The 22,355-nt window shown below is 38.4% G+C and overlaps 1 protein-coding gene across 1 annotated transcript in view; it reads right to left on the bottom strand.

Annotated features, from left to right (window-relative positions):
* Positions 1-479: 479 nt before the first annotated feature.
* CNGB3 (cyclic nucleotide gated channel subunit beta 3) overlaps positions 480-22,355 on the bottom strand; it is a 137,367-nt gene continuing 115,491 nt past the window's right edge. Inside the window, exons 15-18 of the mRNA XM_069466261.1 lie at positions 20,848-20,966; positions 4,236-4,382; positions 3,825-3,999; positions 480-740 (exon numbers count right to left, since the gene is read on the bottom strand). Coding sequence (XP_069322362.1) covers positions 480-740; positions 3,825-3,999; positions 4,236-4,382; positions 20,848-20,966 — 702 coding nt within the window. The remainder of the gene's footprint in view (positions 741-3,824; positions 4,000-4,235; positions 4,383-20,847; positions 20,967-22,355) is intronic.

Genomic DNA, 22,355 nt, shown 5'->3' with positions numbered 1-22,355 from the left:
TGATGTTTGACCTATATTATTAAAATCTCATACTCCCTATACATAAGAGGTAAGATTCATAAACCTAGAACATTTGGTCAGGCTTAACAGTGCCATACAAGAAATTACACATGATAAAAATTTAAGAGAAAAGTACAGTGAATCACATCAGAGCCAAGACCAAGCTAATCAAGACAGAAGGAAGGAACATCATCAGGAAAGAACCAAAGGAAAAAAAAAAAATCCTACTACACACAATTAGAAGAAATAGCAATTGCACAAAGTTAATGACAATGGAGAATAGGGATGTTTTTTAATAATCTTCTTATTACCACTGCATGAAATCACACTTTCGGATAAGTCCTAAAAACTAAGCTAGAGATTTGCCTATGATTCTCAAGGGTCCCAGCAAGGTCGATTTCCCGCATTAATTTAAGCTACAATGCTGGGTACAATCTCTTTGGGAACTAGCTAGATTACATCTAAAGATAATCAAACACTTATTGCTTAGCCTTTTCTTTGACTTCGATAGTCAGAACCTCTTCTCCAGCCTCAGCAGAAGGAGCCATGCTGATGATGAGTGATTGACGGGTAGTTCCTCTGGGTAAAACCGCCCTTTTAATCGACAGGGGCTTTTCCTCCATTGTGATAGAACTCACGGTACATTTGGATCTGTCTGGTGGTTCCTCTACTGGCTCTCTTCCTTTATCTTCGCATTCTTTTCCTTTACCCTCTCCTCCTTCAGTATTTTCCCTTTTTTCCTGGAAGAAGCAGTTACAAAGAATTGGTATTAAAATAATAATTAAATGCATTGGAGTCTTTTGATTAGCATGCGATGGCTCAGATTGCCACCAAGACAAAGACTGTTCAAATTAAGTGAATATGGGAATCATGTCTGCCTTGCTTCTATCATTTGACTAAGTTTTCTGGTGTGCTGGAGAATGCAGCTGTTACATTTCAGCTACAGTATTAGTCCAAATTGCATTTTTTTGTCCTGGCCAAGGAATTCTCTTCCTGTTGGTCTTCATACTCTCTGAATTATCAGACTCAGTGCTCAGGGCTTTTAAAATATTTACTTATTTATTTTATGGAAGTAAATTTTTAAATATTTATTTTTAATAAAAATGTATTAACCAAATACTGTATAAAAATACTACAGAGAGTATGGTTTTCCTCCCTACATAAGCTCATGGGAGAATCTCAGGGAGAAACTCATCTCTTTCCTAGTGCAATTTTCTCCATTTGTCCCACAGGTGCTTGAGCTATCATTTTTGAACCTCTTGTGTTTAGTATTATCTATAGCAATTTCATGAGGCACAGTGGCTCCCGCCTGTAGTCCCAGCTACTCAGGAGGCTGACGGAGGACGATCACTTGATTCCAGGAGTTTGAGGCCAGCCTGGGCAACATAGCAAGACCTCATCTCAAAAAAATTAATCAATAAAATAAATATAAGAAATTTCATAGTAAAAAACACACTATGCTCTTTACTGGCAATGCTTGGGATGAATTTGAGAGAGGTTTGGCTGAGATATGAATGTGCAGAGAGAACGCCGAGACTCTAACTTAACATATTTACTTATATATTTCTTTACCTTCATACATCTTTTATGCAAATTACTATTTCTATGCTAATGTAAATGAGGCATTTGGTTTACACTGTATCACTGATTTTCACCACAGTGTTGTGTGTTTGGAAAAGGAAGAGGAAAGTTTTTAATCTCTTGACTGTGACTGACTTTATAATGTTTGCTTTACTCATCTCCTGAAAGGTCCACAGCTACCCATTTCTTACAGTTTTAGAGGCAGCATAGTGACTAGATACAGAAAACCTGAATTCTGTTCTGTCTATTTCTTGGTATCTGTCCTCATAGACTTAAGAGAATCAAAGAAATCTGGAAACCAAAAAAGGAGAGAAAAACAATAACATTTGAGTTTCATTACATTGCTAGAAATCAGAAGGCAGCTTCGCGTATAGGCCTGCAAGTCTGAACACCTAAGTAATAATGTTTTGTTCTGTAACTAATTGTGATCTTATCCAGATTCCTTGATCTGGGTCTCAGTTTCTTCATCTCTATTTTTTTTTTTTTTTTTTTTGAGACAAGGTCTCACTCTGTTGCCCGGGCTAGAGTGCCGTGGTGTCAGTCTAGCTCACAGCAACCTCAAACTCCTGGGCTCAAGCGATCCTTCTGCCTCAGCCTCCCGAGTAGCTGAAACTACAGGCATGCATCACCATGCCCAGCTAATTTTTTCTATATATTTTTAGTTGTCCAGCTAATATCTTTCTATTTTTTTAGTAGAGACAGGATCTTTCTCTTGCTCAGGCTGGTCTCGAATTCCTGAGCTCAAATGATCCCCCCGCCTCGGCCTCCCAGAGCTGGGATTACAGGCGTGAGCCACTGCGCCCGGCCAGTTTCTTCCTCTCTAACATGAAGGGCTTGGATGAAATTTACAAGGTTATTTCTGTAATATATATTGACTGAATATTTGTGAAAATGTTTACTAGCTTGTTGGTAAAATGAGTTATATATTTATATGTGTATATATATGTCTATACATATACAGTTGATGCTCATTACTTATGGTAGTTTTGTTCTATAAAGTTGGCATAAACTCTGAATTAGCGAATACTGTACCATTGCTCCTAGGGGAAATACAGGGCTAGGTTCCTATCAGCCTTGAGACCACAACATTTTTGTCAACTGGTCAATACATAACTTTGTTTCATTGACCAAAGACACTTAAATAAGGTGTATTTTTTTTTAGAGACATCTAATTTGATGAATTTATTAATTTGATGAATTATTGATGCATCACATTAAACTCATGGACAATAGCACTATAATTAATGGCTGACTAAAGCTAATCTAACACACATTATTTTCTCTGTAAGTCACATTCAGCATTTTTGCACATAAAAACACTAGACAGTACTTCAGTACTACGCTTGGGGGCCATTTTAAATAGCAAAATCACCAAAAAAACAAAAAAGTCACAAAAGTGTGAAATCCATTGTTAGGTTTGTTCTGGGTGGGAACCCGAAAAGTATGTATAGGACAGAATTTGGTTAATGGAAAACTTAGGTTTGTAAAACAATAGCCACAGGAGGCTGGAGAGTCTCTGGACGTTGTAAATCCTTCTTCTCTGATAAGGAGGAAGCTATCTTCCTCCTCTATCTCTGCAGATGTGCTCACTCCCCCAGAAAAACCCTCTATAAAACCCAAGGCTTTCTTCTCCCTCATGGTGGATGCCTTTTTTGGCTTCCACCCATCTCCACCCAGAGGCTCAAATAAAGGGCATGTTGCTATGCCTAAGGCTTCATGTGTCTCCCTTTCGGTTCTGGACCTAACACCCATGGCACCAAACAGACTGCAAAAGTGTCACTTGTTTATAGTATGAGAGCTGAAACAAGAAAGTAGAGTATCTCCTTTTTCAACCTTAGCTGGGAATATGTGCCTCAGTAACTTAAATTTTTTGCTGTTCTGCACATGTGCTTGTCTCTGAATGACCACAAAAGCACCATAAGTATGGATTTGGAGGTTACAAATAAATTATAGTGAGTAGGTAGATTTTGAAATACAAAATCTATGAATAATGATGGTTAAATGTATTTATAAATACATATATATTAAAGTCATCTATAATAAACATGTGAGACTTAAATGTGATGCTATATGGGGATTCAGTTTAAATAATAATAGGTGCTATATATAATGCAGTCATTATTAGCATTAGATCAGTCCTAATTTTCCTAGTGTCTGAAACAGAGTTAGAGTAGGAGCTTGTGTGCATGCAGTTCGTCCAGGGCTCTCTCTGTTCCAGCCCTCCATTCCCTCTGCCTTATTACCTGAGCTGTTTGTTCACTCTTCAAATTGAGTAGTCTTGCAAGACTTGCTTTTCCTGCACTTCTCAGGAGAGTTTTAAACAATTTGGGGGTCTCCTCTTTTGGTGGGAAGAGAAGGGCAAGTTCTTTCCTTGGAGGAGTTGCCTCGGCACCCTTAGTCTTCTGCTTTAAAAGCACTCTGGACAGGAGAGAAAAAGCTGTTTTAGGTAGCTCTGTGAGAGTTCTGGCAAAATCTACCAGACAAACCGTGATTCCTCCTGACCTGTGAGGTTCCAATGGGTACCTGCATTAACAGTTGTTTATTAAGTACATGTCAAGAAGAAAGCTGATCACAATTATACAGTTCCCCTCATCTTAGATGTTACAAGGTAAAATCAACTCTATCCCTCTCTAATGGAGTTTTAAAGGTTGTACCTGGCTTTCTTCATAAGGACCTTTTCAGAATCTGGATAATGCCTTAGAATTTCTTGGAGAGTCTTTTTGTCCAGAGTTAAAAGATTGGCAAATCCATGGGCCACCACGTTGGCAGTTCGACGGTTTCCTCCTCCTGCTGCGAGAAGGCTGTGAGAGAGAAAAGTGAGTCTTTGCTGTCAGTTTCACTTTTCCTCCACTGAAATCTTTTAAAAAACAAATAGCAACTATTATATAATAACCATTTATACTGATTCAGAGATCGTTTCCTGGAGGTGAGAGTTCAGGTGATTGTATAGACAGAGTCAAAGCGAGGTGATACAGAAATGGCAACAGTTCTCAACATGTTTGATCGCTAACTCCTGCCTCAAATCAAGGATTTGTGTGGCCCCTAGAGTCCTGTTGGGTTCTTCATCCCAGATTCCAGAAGCGCAGAATCCTTTTGGACTGGGTATCCTCCGTTTGCTCCTTCAAATGCACTTTTCACCGTCCCCATGCTCCCTCACTCCCCAGGAAGCTGACCTCTGTGGGCTTGCCCTCTGACTTCCATTTGGGTTCAGCCATTGGGAAACACCAGCAGGAAATCAGAAAGCAGAAAGGGAGTGGTGTCAGAGCATTCATTTCCACTGCTCTTTCTCTGCCAGGCTTTAGGTCAGCAGTGGCTGCAGTTCTCTACCCAAATCTGCAGCTCCCGACACATTGGTATCTTCTAGAAGTGCAACTCCCACAGCTCTTTCTGGGTTCTGATAACCATGCCCTCCCCTTGTCCTGTTCAGGCCTTGCTGTGGTAACAATTGTTTTGCTGTTGCTAGATTTGGCGTGCATTGCCATCCCTTGTTGGCTACTCTTAGACTCTTCCTCACTTCCGTCAGACATCTTTTCATTAGCGTTTTCTCAGTTGCTTCACTTGAGTGTTTCTGTTTCCTGCCTGGGCTCTGATTGATGCAGCTCCCAACATCAAACCGAGGGCCCGCTCTCAATGATGCCTTGGTTACCTCAGGAGAATCCCATCTCTTCTCCTACAAACCTCCCAAATCGTCTTGTTTCTCATTATCATAAGCTGCTCTATGGTATAGTCATTCACAGACAGCTCCCCACCTGGAATGTCAGTGAACTCTGGGCTCTAGGTCTCTGAGGGACATAGAAGAGCATTTTGCATTTGAGAAGTAGCCAACAGATAGTGGAGGAATAAACAAACACAGAAAGGAATAAGATAAGTGAATAAAAATTCTAGCATTTACCAATTATCTGAGAAAGAAGGGTTGGTCTGTAAAAACAGAACAAGAAAAAACACATTTCAAATGTTTAAAAAAGATACCACAGTTTCCGCATTGAGAGAATAATACAATAGATTGATCCCCTTGACGTCAATCAGTTAGAAATGGAGAAAGAAGGATTACATTGATTAAAACAATCTCTAGAAGCAGAAAGGATGGAGAAAACACTTTGACCTTTGGGAACAATGAGATGTGAGAAGCTCCCACATCCCCGTGCCTGAAGATTGATGTTAGATGGTATGAATATCTCCTATTGTTGGTATAGAAAAGGGAACATTCCAGTTGGCAGCTAACTGTTAAAAATCTAATGTAGGGTTTCAGCTCTGACAGGTAAAGAGCTTGGAAGTCATTACTGATCCTTTCAACAAGAAAAAGCTGAACAAATGAAAAATTAATATATTTGCTTGGATACCTCAGAGGACTGAGGTCATGGGGCAAACTACCACCCCCAAATCTGGAGAGACAAATGAATCCATAAAACCACAGCTGTTAATAGATCTGTTTACCTAGAGCAGAAGCCCTGGAGTCATAACTGATGGAAACATTTAGGTGGTAATTTTAACAAATTGTTGGAGGCTGAGTGTGAACTAGCATGAGAGTGAGAAACTTTTCCGGGCACAATTATGAGGACACTCAACATTTTTATGGACTTTACCTCCAGGAACCTCATCAGGTTCTTAAGGTAAAGAGCCAAGAGAGATCCTCCCACCCAAAAAACACCTCTGGCAGGCATAGGGGAAGATTAATCACTGTGAAATATGCCCACAGCATATTTGTTCTCTATACCACAGCCTACTATTTAGGGAAAAATACTTTACCAGAGCCTTAGCCCACCTGAAGGAAGAACATTTTCCCCAAGGCAGCCCCCTCAAGCCTGTCTTATCTAATGGGGATGGGAAGCTAAAAACTCTCGTGAAGGTCACAGCATTGGGACATGTACCCCCCAACTGAAACTTAGTCATAGAATTACAGATTGTTTCCCCTCCCCTTTACCTTACCCCCATACCAATAGGGCTCCCACATAATAATAGGGAATTATAGCTGAAATAGCTGCAACATGCAGATCCTCTCTGAGCAGCCTCTTTTAGGGTTCCCTAAGCCCAAAGTCAACAGAAGAGACAAAAGTAGGTACATGGGAGGAAGTTGAAGCCTCTGGCACCTACAGCTACAGCAAACATTAAACACAGCCCAACTCCTAGCTAGATTAGCATAAAATTTCACACTAAAGACCTATTTTCCTCAGTTCTTATTATCTGTTAACATAATTTCTGGCTTTCAACAACAAAAAAATTACAAGCACTGTTAAAAAGTAAGTGTTAGGTCCAGAGCCGAGAGAGACATAAGAAGCCTCATGTATAGCAAAATGCTGTTTATTTTGAGCATCTCGGTGCAGATGGGTGGAGGCTGAAAAGGGCGTCCTCCAGAGACAAGGAGAGAGCCTTGGGTTTTATAGAGGGTTCCCCCCTTGGGTTTTATAGTTTTTTTTTCCAGGGGAGTAAACAAATTCTTTTCAAATAACCAGGAGGGATAAAGAAAATAAGTACTCCTCTTGCATTCCATTCCTTTATCTCCCTAGGGAACAACCGAGATGCATAAGCATCATCCTTATCAGGAGGGATAAGGGAAAGTAAGTTCACCTTTTGCATTTCATTCCTGTATCTCTCTAGGGGTCTGGCAAAGGCTGTGTGACTAATAGACTCTAGGAAGGGTAGAGGGGTGGGTTTTATAGGAGGTTTGGATGGAAGTTTGGGGAGGGTGAATTCTTTAAGCCTAACAGTAAGGAGAAAAACAGTCTTAAGAGACATGGAAAACATCAGAAATAGATTGAAATATGACACAGATGTTGGAATTATCAGACAGGAAATTTTTAAAAATTAGGATAAATATGTTAAGGAATTTAATTAAAAATGTAGACATCATGCAAAAACAGATGGGTAATGTAAACAGAGAGATGGAAATTCTAAGAAAGACTCAAAAGACAATGCTAGAAATCAAAAACACTATAACAGAAATGAAAAATGCTTTTGATGGGCTCATCAGTAGACTGAACATGGCCCAGGAAAGAATCAGTGAACTTGAAGGTAAGGCAATAGAAACTTGCCAGACTGAAATGCAGAGGAATAAACAAAACTGAAATGCAGAGGAATAAATAAAACTGAACACAAAGAACTATGGGATAATTTTGAGTGTTGTAACACACAAGTAGCTGGATACTAGAAGGTGAAAGAAGAGAGAACAGAAGACATGCTTGAAGTAAGAATGGCTTAGGAATTTCCAAGATTAATATCAGACATCAAACCACAGATCCAGGAACACTGGAGAAAATCAAGCACAGTAAATACCTAAAAACCCTGACTCTTGGGCATATCAGATCAACCTGCAGGACCATCAAAGACAAAATCTTGAAGGAATCTAAAGGGTGAGAGTGGGGAAACAAACCCCAAGCTACAGAGAAACAAGGATAAGAATTGTAGCAGATTTATCATCAGAAACTATGCGAGCAAGAGAGTAGAATGAAATATTTAAAGTGTTACAAGAAAAACAACCAACTTGCTACTCTATATTCAGTGAAATGATCTCTCAAAAGTAAAGGAGAAACAAAGACTTTCCCAGGAGATCTGTCCTACAAAAAAATGTTAAAAGTTCTATAGAGAGTAGGAAAATGATGTAGATCAGAAACCCAGGTTTACAGGAAGAAAGGAAGAACATTAAAAAAGGAGTAAATGAAGGTAAAGTAAAATATTTTTATTTTTTTATTCTTAATTGATCTAAAGATAACTGTTTAAATAATAAGTAGCAATTATTGGGTGGTTATAGGCTATGGATAAATGAAATGAATGACAACAATGTCATAAGAGCTGGGAAGGAAGAATTAGAAATATTCAAAGTTACCTGTGCTACATGGGAAGTGGTACAGTGCTATATAAAGGTAAGTTTAGATTAGTTTAAAAAGCATATTGAAAACTTTAGAGCAACCTTTAAACAATAAAAAATAAGTGTGCTTGTTATGTTAAGTGAAATGAAAAAATGGAATCATATAAAATGCTCAATTAAAGCCAGAAAAGGAAGAAAAAGGGGGGAAGGAACCTAAGACAGAAAGTATGTATTTGGAATCCATGTTAATGCCCGCTTATTTTGCTTGATGATTTCACACTCCATTTTTTTTTTTTTCTCCATGGCAAAAAAAACACTATCTTTAGTCCTTTCCTAAGGTTGTCTTTTAAAGCAAGCTCTGCCTTTGCCAGAGAAGAGAAGAGAAATGCTAGGCACGGTGTAATCCCAGCGCTTTGGAAGGCCAAAGCAGGAGGATCGCTTTAGGCCAGGCATTCAAGGTCAGAGAAGACAAGAGAGAAGAATTTTACCCCATCTATCTAGGTCTCATTCTGTCTATCTCTTTATCTATCTATCTATCATCACAATCACCTCTTCACTCACTGATCTACCCAACTTCCTATCTACCTTCCTTCCTATCTCTCTGTAAAATGGATGTTAATATTTGAAGGACAATGATTGGATGTGTCTATTTCATTCACATTCCTGTAGCCGTAGACACAGGGTAATCAAGTAGTTAGGCTGGGCTGGGTGACATTGGGGAGGTTAATTTGAACCTGAGAGTGTCTGTGTCTGTATGTCAGACTATGAGAACAGAACGGAAATAACATATTTAAATGTCAGGTTATTTTGAGATTTTTCAAGTTTTAATTAAACTTGCCTACAGGTTACACGTTTGGAGTGCTTGATGAGTTTTTGAACGGAAGAAATAGTCTGTCTGCCAGATGGATTTTGCCCAAACTCTCTCAGCAGCATTTAAAATAGCATCCTTTTTTTCCTCTTGTCCACAAAATGCTTCTCCAGCACTCCACCAATGGAAAGTTTCACTCAGTAAATAGCTTAGTAAGGTTCCTAAATATTCCCAGCTCCACAAAGAGTTTCTGAAAGAGTCCATGCTGGAGGATGAATAGCTGAGGTTAATATTAAGTGTCTCCAGGTAAAAATAGAGTCACGAGAGCAATGGCCCAGGAAACAAAGGAATTGGTTCTAATCCTAGAGCCACTTCTATTTGCTGTGACCTTAAACACATACTCAAGGACATTTTTTATTTTCACTCCAATTATGTAAGTATTTATTAAGTACCTACCATGTATTCAGCACAGTGAAGTGAAGTAGGGAAAAAGGAGAATTATTAAAGCGTGGTATGGTTTTGTGAAAAGAACACAGGCTTTGGAACCAGATAATTCTACCATTTATTAAGTGTATTTCTGAGCAGGTTACTAATCTCTCCCTTAGGAAACAAGGTCATATTTAGGTAGGTACTCCTACTATAGATATCCAATTACCTTTAAGAAGAAACAGCTGTCTGTAGGCTCCTGATTGATATTCAATCATGAAGAAGGTGCTATTAGGTAAAATTTATGGCTGAGCAATTTTAAACCCTAATTTGTGGCATGTAAGTGGCCACTAAGCTACTTACTTGGTACTAGTATGCCAAAGCCCAGTGAGTGAACAAAAGCAGTTGTGAGAATGTCACAGAGAGATGATGTATTCAAAGACTGTGGGAGAACTTGTATATGCAAAACTTGGTAAGCGTCAGGAACAAATAGCAACACAGTGATTTCCTATATACATAAACACACATATCTATTCACACACATACATAAATAGCATATATAACATTCATATATGTGTGTGTGTGTATATATATATATATATTTTTTTTTTCTTTTTTTCTTTCAGAGAGAGAAAATTGAGACAGTCAGTCCCTGGTCAGTCATTCATTCCAACCTTTGTCCAGGCCTGCCACATGTGGCATTGTAAATTGTGTGTTGCATACACAGACTATAATGTGATTGGAATTGTGCGGTGCACAACCCGCATATCTCTTTTTAGCAGAGCTACAGTATCTGGAAAGCACTCACATGGGAAAGTAGAGTACAAAAGAGCATGATGTGAATGTAGTAGCAAAAGAAAAAACAAGAATGGAGACATAACATGGGATTCATATAAAAATGCAAACTTCGTCACAAGAGGGCTTCAAATTTGGCTTTAAGACTTTTATACCATAAAAATGGATCAATTCTAGGTTTTAAGACAGGCAGACATATCTTCTGGAGGGCTTAGTAAAGAGGCCACTCTGTAAAGTGTTGGAAAACTTCATATTCTCACAATAGATACAACAATAAGTTTGCTAGGATCATTTATAATAGAGTCCTCAGTAAGGGCTGTGAATCACTTCCAAGTATTAGTTCAGTAAGAGTAATTCTATGGATGGGGGGAATAGGTCAGTATCATGCACTCCAAATATCCAGCTCTCTCTCTATTGCTCTGGCATGACCCCTGGTACCTTTCAGAATAGTTAGAGAAACAAATAATCCTTCTGAAATATTGCCTTTCTCAGGTGGGCTTTGATAAGTAGTTGTTTAGATGAGCTTGAGATTGTACAGATGATTGTGCTTTGAAAGTGAGTCATTCAGGGGAAGATAAAGAATTCACTGTACAAATTGAAAAGAAAAGGAAAAAATAAATTAGAGATAAATTAGGGGTGTGTAGAAATAGTATACTCCATAATGGGCTAGATACTATGCCAAGTTCTGGGGTTATAAAGATGATTAACATCTTCCCTCAAGCATCTTGTAATCGAAGAGTGGGGTAAATATGCATACAGATAGACTGGCAAATATTAGTAATAACATTAGTAATAGTAACATTAATAGATAATATTGAGTTCTTACTATGAGCTATTTTCCTAAGTTATTTTTTATGCATTAATATGCTTTTCAATCTTATGAGATAGTTATGTATTATTGCTACTTCATTTTGACTGATGAAGAATTGGAAGTCTCAGCTGAGTAACTTGCCCATAGTTACATGGCTCATAAGTTGTGACACTGAAATGTAAACCTAGTCAGGCAGCCTTCTTAAACAGATAAGCACAATTTAGAATGATTAATGCTTTGATAATTGTAAGGAATGAGAATGTTTCCTAAAATGAAGAAGTTTCTAGTCTGAACACATTTTCTCATGTAGAATGATTTCCTAGAATAGAAATACAACTAACTCTAAATGCTGTCAATGGAAAGAGTATGGCTTCCAATGCTGAGTAAGAGATTAAAACTTCAAAATTTGTTCTCATTAAGCAAATTTCCAACTGAGTTGTATTTGGGGAACATGAGGTTGGATCACCTGTGTAGACTTTTTCTGTGCTATTCTTTTATTTTTGTCAAAGTTATTGGAAAACACTTTGTTCCTTGACAGTTTTACAACTCAACTAAAAATAAATTCTAACAAAACTTTTGTGGGTGAGCAAACATCAGAGGATGTTCTAGGGTCACCTCTGTCTGGGCTTCTTGCTCTTTGCAGATGCTTTGATATTCATAAAACTACTGAATGGCAAACACATATTAGCCTAGATTCTTTTTTTCTGTAAGATATTTTGAGGAATGTCTGTACACATGGATTTTTAACAAAGTTAGAGAGTTTAGCTATCACAGATGTAAAATATCTAGCCCCCTTTTCCTCCAGCAGGTCTTGATTTCAGAGTTGAATTGGCCTTAGAGAAGGGGATGAACACTGAAGGGTCTGGGTAAAGATTCTAAGGAAGGAGAGAGGAGAAAAAGAATAATATGAAATCTTTATTCTATGCCCTGTTTATTTATCTCCCTTCAAGTGCCAGGAGAATATTTAATGATGATACTTTGCTGGAAAATACTATATCAAACAAGCTAATACACTAGCCTATCTTTGGCATCAAAAACAGCTAACAATGTCATATATTTGTGCAAAGTTTATAGTTCTAAATGTGTGTCGTTTTTAAAAAAAACCCAAATCCCTCAATTTTCTTACTAAATGACCACATCAATTTGGTGAGGTAGGTTCTTATGTATGCTTAGAGACATGAAATTGAGGTCCAGAATCAGTTAAGTGAATTGTTCAAGAACAAATACTTAAGAATTTCATGATTGAAATGAAAATCCAAGATGAGAGCTGACTTTAAGTCCAGGTGTATTTTCCTTATACCATAACCTTAGTGATGCCAGTGAAATCATTGCTATTGTTTTAATGATTCACATTTGCCAATGGACATTAGAAAAAATAAGGGAGGAAGCCAACCAGACTGGTGTGATAAACTATGTCAAGGTCTGGCTCTCAAAATCTTCACTTCCTCTCTGTTATTCCAAATAGGGCTGAAAAGCCTTGATTTAGCACTGGATAAAGTTGCTTTAGGAGAGGTCCTGAGAATATTTGAATAAATGCTTAAACAATGATATTGATAGTGTATTTGTTCGAGGAATATTGAGGTAAATGCATTTTGCCCTAAGCAAAAAGGTGCTACACAAGGACTGTATTCAAAGGGATGTAGTGAAAATGTAAATATATATTCTTTTTTTTTTTTTTTTTTTGAGACAGAGTCTCACTCTGTTGCCCGGGCTAGAGTGAATGCCGTGGCGTCAGCCTAGCTCACAGCAACCTCAAACTCCTGAGCTCAAGCGATCCTCCTGTCTCAGCCTCCCGAGTAGCTGGGACTACAGGCATGCACCACCATGCCCGGCTAATTTTTTCTATATATATATTTTTAGCTGTCCATATCATTTCTTTCTATTTTTTTAGTAGAGATGGGGTCTCGCTCTTGCTCAGGCTGGTCTCGAACTCCTGAGCTCAAACGATCCACCCACCTCGGCCTCCCAGAGTGCTAGGATTACAGGCGTGAGCCACCGTGCCCGGCCGTAAATATATATTCTTAACACAGGTAATGTACACAGGTTTGAGATGGGAAAAAATATGGCATAGAAATAAAGAATTTTCTCTCTCAGAATTAATGAAGTCTTCTAAGTCTTCTTATCCCTGCTCATACTTCTAATCTTCTCTTGTATCTATAATACTATTTCTGCCTTTTAGGAAAAGAAAAAAAAGAGAGAAAGTAATAACAGAGTTATTCCGATAAGAAGTAAGAATAAGAAATGAAAATAGTCCAAAGCCCTAGAAGTCTCCTTTGGTACCTGTATTTAAAAAACTGAGTGTTTAGGAGAAATATGCAAAAATGGTTTGAAGGGAAAAAAAGAGATTTAAAATTATTTTTCAAAATATTTGGCCTTCACATGCAGAAGAACAGAACAGGATCTCTATCTCTTACCACTCACCAAAATTAATTCAAGATGTATAAAGGACTTAAATGTAAGGCATGGAAACAGAAGAATTCTAGAAGAAAACATTGGAAAAACTCTTCTGGATATTGGCCTAGGCAAAGAATTTATGAAGAAGACCCCAATGGCAATCACAGCAACAAAAGTAAATAAATGGGACTTAATTAAATTAAAAAAGCTTCTGCACAGCCAAGGAGTTAATTAACAGAGCAAACAGACAATCTATAGAATGAGAGAAGATATTCACAAGCTATACATCTGATAAAGAACTAATAACGAGAATCTACAAAGAACTCGAGCAAATCAGCAAGGAAAAAAAATCAAACAACCCCATTAAAAAGTGGACAAAAGACATGAACAGAAGCTTTTCTAAAGAAGATAGACAAATGGCAAATAAACATATGAAAAAATGCTCAGTGACACTAAGTATCAGGGAAATGCACCAAAATCACAATGAAATATCACCTTACCCCTGTTAGAATGTATTTTCTTAAAAAGTCTAGAAACAATAGATTTTAGTGTGGATGCAGAGAGAAAGGAACACTTACACATTGTTGATAGGAGTGCAAAACTAGTACAACCTCTATGGAAAATAGTACAGAGATTCCTCAAAGAACTAAAAGTTGACTTACCATTTGATCCAGCAATCCCACTACTGGGTATTTACCCAAAGGAAAAGAAGTCATTTTATCAAAAAGGCAACTGTACTTGAATGCTTATTGTAGTACAATTCACAATTGCAAAGATGTGTAATCAACCCAAATGCCCATCAATTTATGAATGGATTAACAAAATACGGTACATGTGTACCATGGAATACTACTCAGCCATGAAGAAGGATGACTTAATGCCTTTTGCAACAATTTGGATGGAACTGGAAACCATTATCCTAAATGAAGTATCTAGAGAATGTAAAAACAAACACCAAATATATGCACTATTAAATTGGAACTAACTGATGAGCACACGTGTGTAGAGGGAAGTAAAACTCAACAGAAAGCAAGCAGAGGGGAGACTGAAGGGGGTGGACGGGTTGGGGGGAAACCTACCTATCAGGTACAATGAACACCATCTGGGTGAAGAGCACACTTATAACCATGACTCAAGCATTATAAAAGTGATTCATGTAACCAAAAGATTTGTACCCCCATAATACTTGGAAATAATAAAAAATTTTGGCCTTTTCACAATGATATGAAGTAAAAATCAAAAAGAAATCCTCAGAATGGGTGATTTGACCAATACAACTGTTGAAAAGACAGAACTTAAATGTTTTGAATGAAAACCAGACTATCTAAAACATAAGAATATAGCAATGCCTAAATTCTACTTAATAAATTGTTATATATGATGAAAAAAGGATGATGAACAAAGAAAGAAATGCAGAAGATAAATGATCACATGTATGAAAATATATAGGAAATTAATTCATTTAGCAAATACTTATTGAGGATCTATTATTTTCCAGGCACTATTTAGAGAAATGCAAATGAAAACAACCTATTAAAATACAAAGCCAGTGAGAATAATAAAGTAATATCAGTAATGCTGAGGAAAAATAGCTATACAGTGCTGTTTATATTGTAAATTGGTTTAATTTTTTCTGGAAAATAATCTGCCCATATATTACAAGAGTTATAGAAATGCTTACACCTTTTTAGCTACTTATTCCAATTTTGGGAATAAGCCTCAAAGAAATAACTTAAAAGGAAAACAAAGTAATTTTACAAAGATAAATATAACAGTGCTATTCTTAATAATGAAAACTGACAAAAGGAAACAAGCTGAATATGCATATTCATGACAAAAATTAATGTGTATTTCTACATTCACAAAGATAAAAGATAATTATATTCAATTATTTATTCAATAACTATTTATTAGGCACTTATGTGGGCCAGCCGCCGCCCTAAGGGCTGGGGATAGAGTGTAGAACAAACCACACATGGTGTCTACCAGGATCCCTGGGAACCTGTGTAAAGTGTCTCTGTTTAACTAGAAAAATGTGGCCTCTCTGGGCACATACAATCCTGTGCTTGGCTAGAAGAATGCTGCCTTTTGCAAAGTAAAAGGCACCTGTGCATGAAGGAGAGCCCAAAAGCCAGGGCTCATGGCCCAGGAGTGGGCTGGATTCTAGCCCTCCCAGCCCTCCCAGCCCCTCACTGGACGTCCTGATGCAGAGCACAGCAGGCACAGCTATATGTGGTGGTTCTGGTGCTTGCAATTTAGGAAGGAAGAGAAACATGGAAGAAATAATTGCACTAATGCATGCAGAGTTACAAAGATTAGTGCTCCAAAAGAAAGGAATATAGTTAGACAAAAGCATAAAGAAAGGAGACCTGGGAGGTCTCTATCATGGGAAATCCAAGAAGGCCTAAAAGAAGCTGAGATCTAGGTAAAGGGTTGGAGAAAGCATCTAGGCAGAGGTAACAAACAACATGTGCAAAAAACTCCCTGTGGCTGGATGGAGTGTGTTACATTCAAGGAACTGAGAGAGAGCAGGATGTTTGGATTAAAGAGAGCAAGGGGATTTGGGTGCAACCTGAAGTAGAGAGGTAGGCAGAGGCTAGATTCTGCAGGATCTTGTAGGTCAGGAAAAGAAATTTATTCTTAGAAATAAGAACAGCATGAAAGTACTGAATAGTTTTAAGCAGGAGGGCAGTAACATGATCAGGTCTGTGTTTCTGAAAGATCCCTCTGGCTGCAGAGTGGAGTGTAGACTGTGGAGGACGTGGTTATTGGAGTGGGCAACTTGCAGTAGATCACTGCAGTTGCTCAGTGAGAGATGGAGGTGGTTGGACCGAAGTGGTGGCCGTGGAGAAGGTAAGATACAAATGATTTGAGACATACTTACGAGGTGAGATCGACAGGTCTTGGAGGTAGACTGGCCACATAGGGTGAAGTAGAGGGAGGTGTCAAGCATACCTTTTTTATCCCCAGTAAAATCTCAAAAGTTAACAATTTAAAGAGTTTGTTATTGTATTAGTTTCCTAGTATTGTATTGTTCATGCTGTAACAAATGATCACAAAACAAATGGGCTAGAACCACAGATATTTATTCTCTCACAGTTCTGGAGGCCAAAAGTCCAAAATCAAGGTGTCAGCAGGGCTGTGCTTCCTCTACAGACTCTAGTGAAAAATCCTTTCTCTCCTCTTCTAGCTTCTGGTGGCACCAGGCATTCCGTGGCTGTGGCTGTGGCTGTATTACTGCAATGTCTGCCTCAGTCTGCACATGGCCTTCTCCTCTTTTCCTCCCTATCTTTTATAAGGACACTTGTTATCAGATTTGAGGCCCATTCAGATAATCCAGGATGATCTCATGGTGAGATCCTTAACTTAATTACATCTGCAAAGACCCTTTTTCCAAATAAGGTCACATTTACAGGTTCCTAAGGTTAAGATGTGGACATATCTTTATGGGGGCCACTGTTCAACCCACTAGAGACATTATACAAATAATCCTTTACATACCCCATGGCAGGAGCTACCAGGACTGACCTGTGTGCACACATCGTTTCCAAACATCATTTGAGGAGCACTGAAGTTTCTGCCTTCAATTCCCAAATAACCTCAAGTAATTGCCAAAGGATACATTAGTCCTTGTGAAGCCTCTGTGCTCCACGGTATCTTGTGTATACCTTCCTCCTTGGATGCAGCCCATACATTGAATCACCTGATATTGAAGTCTTTTGTTTACTTGTCTCACTTGTTTGTAAGACCCAGGAGGGAGGTGACTGTTTCTTGTTCACCTCTGTACCCTCAGGGCCAGAACTGTGCTTGGCAAAGGAATACACAGTCTTCTTTAAGGCACTTCACATTATGTTGTCAGAGGTCCCCAATATAATCTTTTTTGTTTCTCTCCAATCCTAATGAACTATTTAATTAATGAAAAATTGCTGATAGCTGCTGCAAATTGTTTTTGAATGAAGGCAAGATAGAAATAAAAATCCCCACTTATTGTGTAGTTTTTATGTGGTTGCTGATGATATAAAGATGGATAAATTCTAGTTCTTGTATTTTCCTAGCTCAGTCTGTGGGAGAGACATGTCTGAACAAATTCATTATAAATCAGCAGTAATTACTATAATAAAGGCATGAAAGAAATACTAGGGAAGCATGGGACAGAGAGAAACTAGTTGTTTTGAGGGTTAGAGATGGCTTAAAAAAGGTGCCATTTGAAAGATGAGTAGGAATTTTCTAGGAGGAGGATATTCCAAAGAGAGATGAATGAAATAGAGAATCCTATTGAAATCATAATGGCAACATAGGAGTAAAAATTCAGATGTGTTTCAAGAAAAATGACATTTTAACAGAGGCAGAAGGCAGATAGGAAGCGGTTAAATACATTCAGTGAATAAGACTTGGCACTAAATGTAGGTGTAAGGGAAATGGTGCAGTCAGAACCACCGCGAGGCTGTCCCTTGGCAGACCCTGGGTCTCTCTTTTAAAAATGGGGTGTCTGCACTCTTCAGATGTTAATTGGAAATGTGGTCTGGGTTTTCTCCGTGACAGGCTGTAAATCTATATTTTAGTCAGGGCTTTGCTCTTTTGGATTAATATATAATGTCTTTGAAAGCCCTCAAATTTTTCTTTCCTATTTTTTTTTTCCTAAAGAAAAAAAATCTTCTTTAAAAAGCCAAGTGATAGTGTTGGATTTAGCTCATTTTAACAAAGGTCACAGCATACTTGAGTAGTAAACACTATTACTAGATCTTTCCAGTATCTGGATGTTTGGCAGGCATGCCTCTATCTCTGGAACAAATGACTAGAGCTCCAGGGGCTATGACAGCTGTGGCCCTGTGAAGCCTGTGGGTATCTGGGAAGAGGCAGATACATCCTGTTTCTCTTCAACCACAGCCAAGAAGAGAATCAAGGCAAAAAGCTCCCTTTTGCTTGAATCAACCAGACTATTGAGCAAGTTTCGAACTTGTCTGGTCTACTGGTTTCAATTTGGCCTCAGAAACCACATGGATAAGAGGAGATTTGTTTGAGAAGCTGCTGCCAGGAATCTGGGATTACTTTCAGCTGCAACTCAGCAGCACCTAGATTGTATTCCTAGGGTAGTTCCTTCTGTGATGATAATATCAGCAATTAACATACTTGTATTTATAAAGCTTTATTCTTCAGGGAGTACTCAACCCTTGGATGAGGTCAGCTAATTAATTTCTGCAATGTTTCAGATTAGACAGTTGCATGTTTTATGATCTTGGAAGATTACAGTGATTATTAAGTCACAAAACATTAAATCACTTTTGCAAGGACTCCCAGCAAGGAGGTGATAGGAAATAGGCAAAGAACTAAGGTCTTGGACATTCTGAGATATGTTTCCATCACTGCCTCCAGAGCAGGACCCTCACAGGATCACCTTAACAGCAATCACTTGTTAAGCAAGGAGAAAAAACAAAAAAGAGAAGCCACATTATGAACAGAGAAATTACATGCTTCAACATTCTACAGAAACCCTAATTATGCTAGTATGAAGTCACTTGAAATTATCTGTATCTCTTGGAATGTGAAAATGACTTCTTAGCAGCTATGAAATTAGGGGTTGGGTGAATACCTTTCTTTTGCAGTGTGGCAGAAAGACCACTGGACCACCATCATGAAGACTCAGGTTTATGTGTTGTTCCTATCACTTATTAGCTATGTTAACCTGGGCAAGATATAGTACTTGGCACCTTGGAATAGCAATTTTCTCAGTTGTGAAATGAATAAATTAATAACTGCCTGACAGTGTACTCTTCTTTCCACCTTAAGACCTGCATCCTAATTCAAGACACCATCATCTTTCACTTGAACAGCTGCCGCTCACTTCCAACTGGTTCTCCTCTATTTCATTCTTGCTCCACAGGGCTGTTGGAGTGGTCTTTTAAAATCATCATTGAGATTGTGCTATCCTTTTGCCTCAAGCCCTCTACCAGCACCCAACTGTATTTAGAATAAAACTCAAATTTCTTATCATGGCCAAATAGACCAAATAGACCATGTGTAATCTGACCCTTGCTCACCTCTTTGGCCTCGTCTCCCAACAGTGTCCTTACTCAACTGTACTCCTTCCTTCCGCTTGGCCACACAAGCTTGCCGTACCTTGAGGCCTTTGCCCTTGCTGTTCCGTCACCTGAGAGGCCTTTTCCCCATTTCTGAACGCTGCTCCATTTACTCTTTCAAGTCTCAGGTCACATATTGTCTGTCCAGAGAGGTCATCCCTGACCACTGAATCTAAGTAGCATCCCCCATCACTTTCTAACAATTTTTTGTCTTCATAGTAGTGACCACAATATGAATCTATCTTGTCTAGTTGATTATTTAGCTATTTTTGTCAGTTTCCCCCAACTAGACTGTAAGCTCTGTGAGGGGTGATATCTTGTCTACTGTTTTTATAGTGTATTCCCAGGATTTAGAGCAACACCTGACAATCTAGCATGTACTAGGCAGTCAATGAGTATTTTTGAGTTGAACAATGAGTAAGTTTAAATGCAGTAATGCATATGGAAGTGTTTAGCCCATGGAATGCTTAAATTTCTTGTCTATGTTTTTACTTTTGGGGATGTACTTGTTCTAGGATAAACTTCTCCTGGCCAATAGGAAATAATGGTAACAAGAGTTAATATTTATTGAGCTCTTAATAGATCATAGACACTGTTCTAAGTGCTTTTAATGAATTAAGTCATTTACCAACCCTCTAAGATATATACTATTATTATTCTAATTATTAAGATGAGGAAACTGAGGAATCAGGTAAGAGAGGAACAAAGCTAGTAAGTGGTGATATTGGAATTTAGACTCAGGCAATTTGATCCCACAACTATGATCACAGCACTAGCCTACTCAAAACCTTCTTGTTAGCAAAGCATTCAAGTCTTCCAACAATCTGACAACCACCAACACCCCAACCTTTTCCTATTATTCATTCATTTATTTGCACATCCATTCAATGTATATTGAACACCTATCTTTTGCCAGGTATTGAACTAGGTCCTGGACTAAAGAGCTGAATGACTCAGCCCCTTTCCTCAGGTATTTTTGGGGAAAGGAAAGGAAGAAATGAACAGAAATGTGAAAATCCTTATTTTACCAATGCTTCCAGCACAATCAAACCTTTGATAAACTTGAGCAGAGACTTTACTTATTTTATGACCTAAGATTTTTCTTTTGTGACAAATGACGGTCTTCAATATTTATGAGATGTCTTTCAGATACCTGATTTCTCCAAACACGGCCCCAGCTTTCAGAGTGACCAGAACTTGAGCACCATCAGGGCCTCCGAGGACTTGGACTTCTCCTTGTTTGATGATGTGCATTTCCTTGCCAATTTCTCCCTATGTGCCAGATAGAAAGAGGAAACGATAGTCATTGTATTCTGGACAATTATACTCCACAAACATAAACTCTTCTAGAGGAGTAAATGTAAGTGAAAGAAGCAAGGAACATTAATGTACAAGTAATTATCTTAAGACCTGAGGTAGTTGGCAGACATCAGTTGTACATATCATGTGAAAGGAAATGATTAGGAAGGTGATGCTTCTCAGCATGTGAGCAGTGTGTACCACCACTGGACACCTGAAGACATTTCAGTTAGCACATTGCTCCAGGAAGGAGTATGGGTAGAGGAAGTAACTGATTGTAGGCATGGTCAAGCCTGGCTTGGTGACCACTACTACGCTTTGAAGAAGGTGGTTGGCCTATCCAAAGGGCCCACGCTGCAGCCATTCGAAGTCAATTCTATTCTTCTGCCAATGGCATTGAGGTCTCATTTTTGGGAACTGGGGCATAGGAAACTTTTAAGCGATTATTCTTATTTCATATTGAGAGGAAGTGTTAATGCTGCAGGTTGTTTTACTCAGTTTTTGCTTAACTTTGGGAACTCTTAGAGCGAGGGCAGTGACCCTTGTTCAAGCCCTGAGAATTAAACTCCTGGAATGTTCACATAGCCACTAGCTAATGGTGTGATTCTATATGCCTGAGGCAGTGTGGCAGAATATACCAAGCTGTCAGTACTGTTTAATATAAACACAAAGAGTTATGATGTGTACCTAGCACCTAGTTTGAAGTCTGAATTGTGCCTGGTCATGCAGCTACATGAACAGCCCCATTTAAGAACTCTGGACCCAAGACTCACTTGGGCTTCCTAGGGTGGAGATAATTTCCTCATGTCTTTGCAGTCCACTGCAGAGAATAATGCATCCATGTGATCCTCATAGAAATAGGACCTAGGAATCTTGCACTGATTCCTCTAGTCTTCCCCCATGTATATCTTTTTCTCCCTGTCACGGCATTGTATTCTTTGCTGGAATAAATCTTAAGCCATACACATAGCTTTATGTTGAATTGTGTGAGTACTTACAAGCAAATCACCAAACTAGTAGATGATTATGAGGCCCTTGGAACACATTTTCTCACTCCAATTTCCAAAAAAGAATAAATGTGTCTTACAGGAGATCTAAATGGCATTTAGGTCAAGAAAGGCTGTTAACCTCCAAACAGGCCAGTCTGCATAATGCTAGGCAAAGTATTTGAATAGGAGTACCTGCTTGTCTGAATGAGTAGTGTCTTGATCACCCTCAGCTATAAAAAGAAAATAGCTTGAATACAATAAATTCACTCCCTTGGTTTAGGAAGGGACTGGGTTATTCGAATTAATCAAATATTCTCATTAACCATATTTTCAAAGGATTAGAATACACTAAAATCAACTCAGGATTAAACAA

Source organism: Eulemur rufifrons, chromosome 3 (assembly GCF_041146395.1).
Source record: "Eulemur rufifrons isolate Redbay chromosome 3, OSU_ERuf_1, whole genome shotgun sequence".
In the NCBI taxonomy this organism is placed as follows: domain Eukaryota; kingdom Metazoa; phylum Chordata; class Mammalia; order Primates; family Lemuridae; genus Eulemur; species Eulemur rufifrons.
Note: the sequence above shows the minus strand (reverse complement) of the source record. Positions and strands in the feature narration are given on the sequence as shown.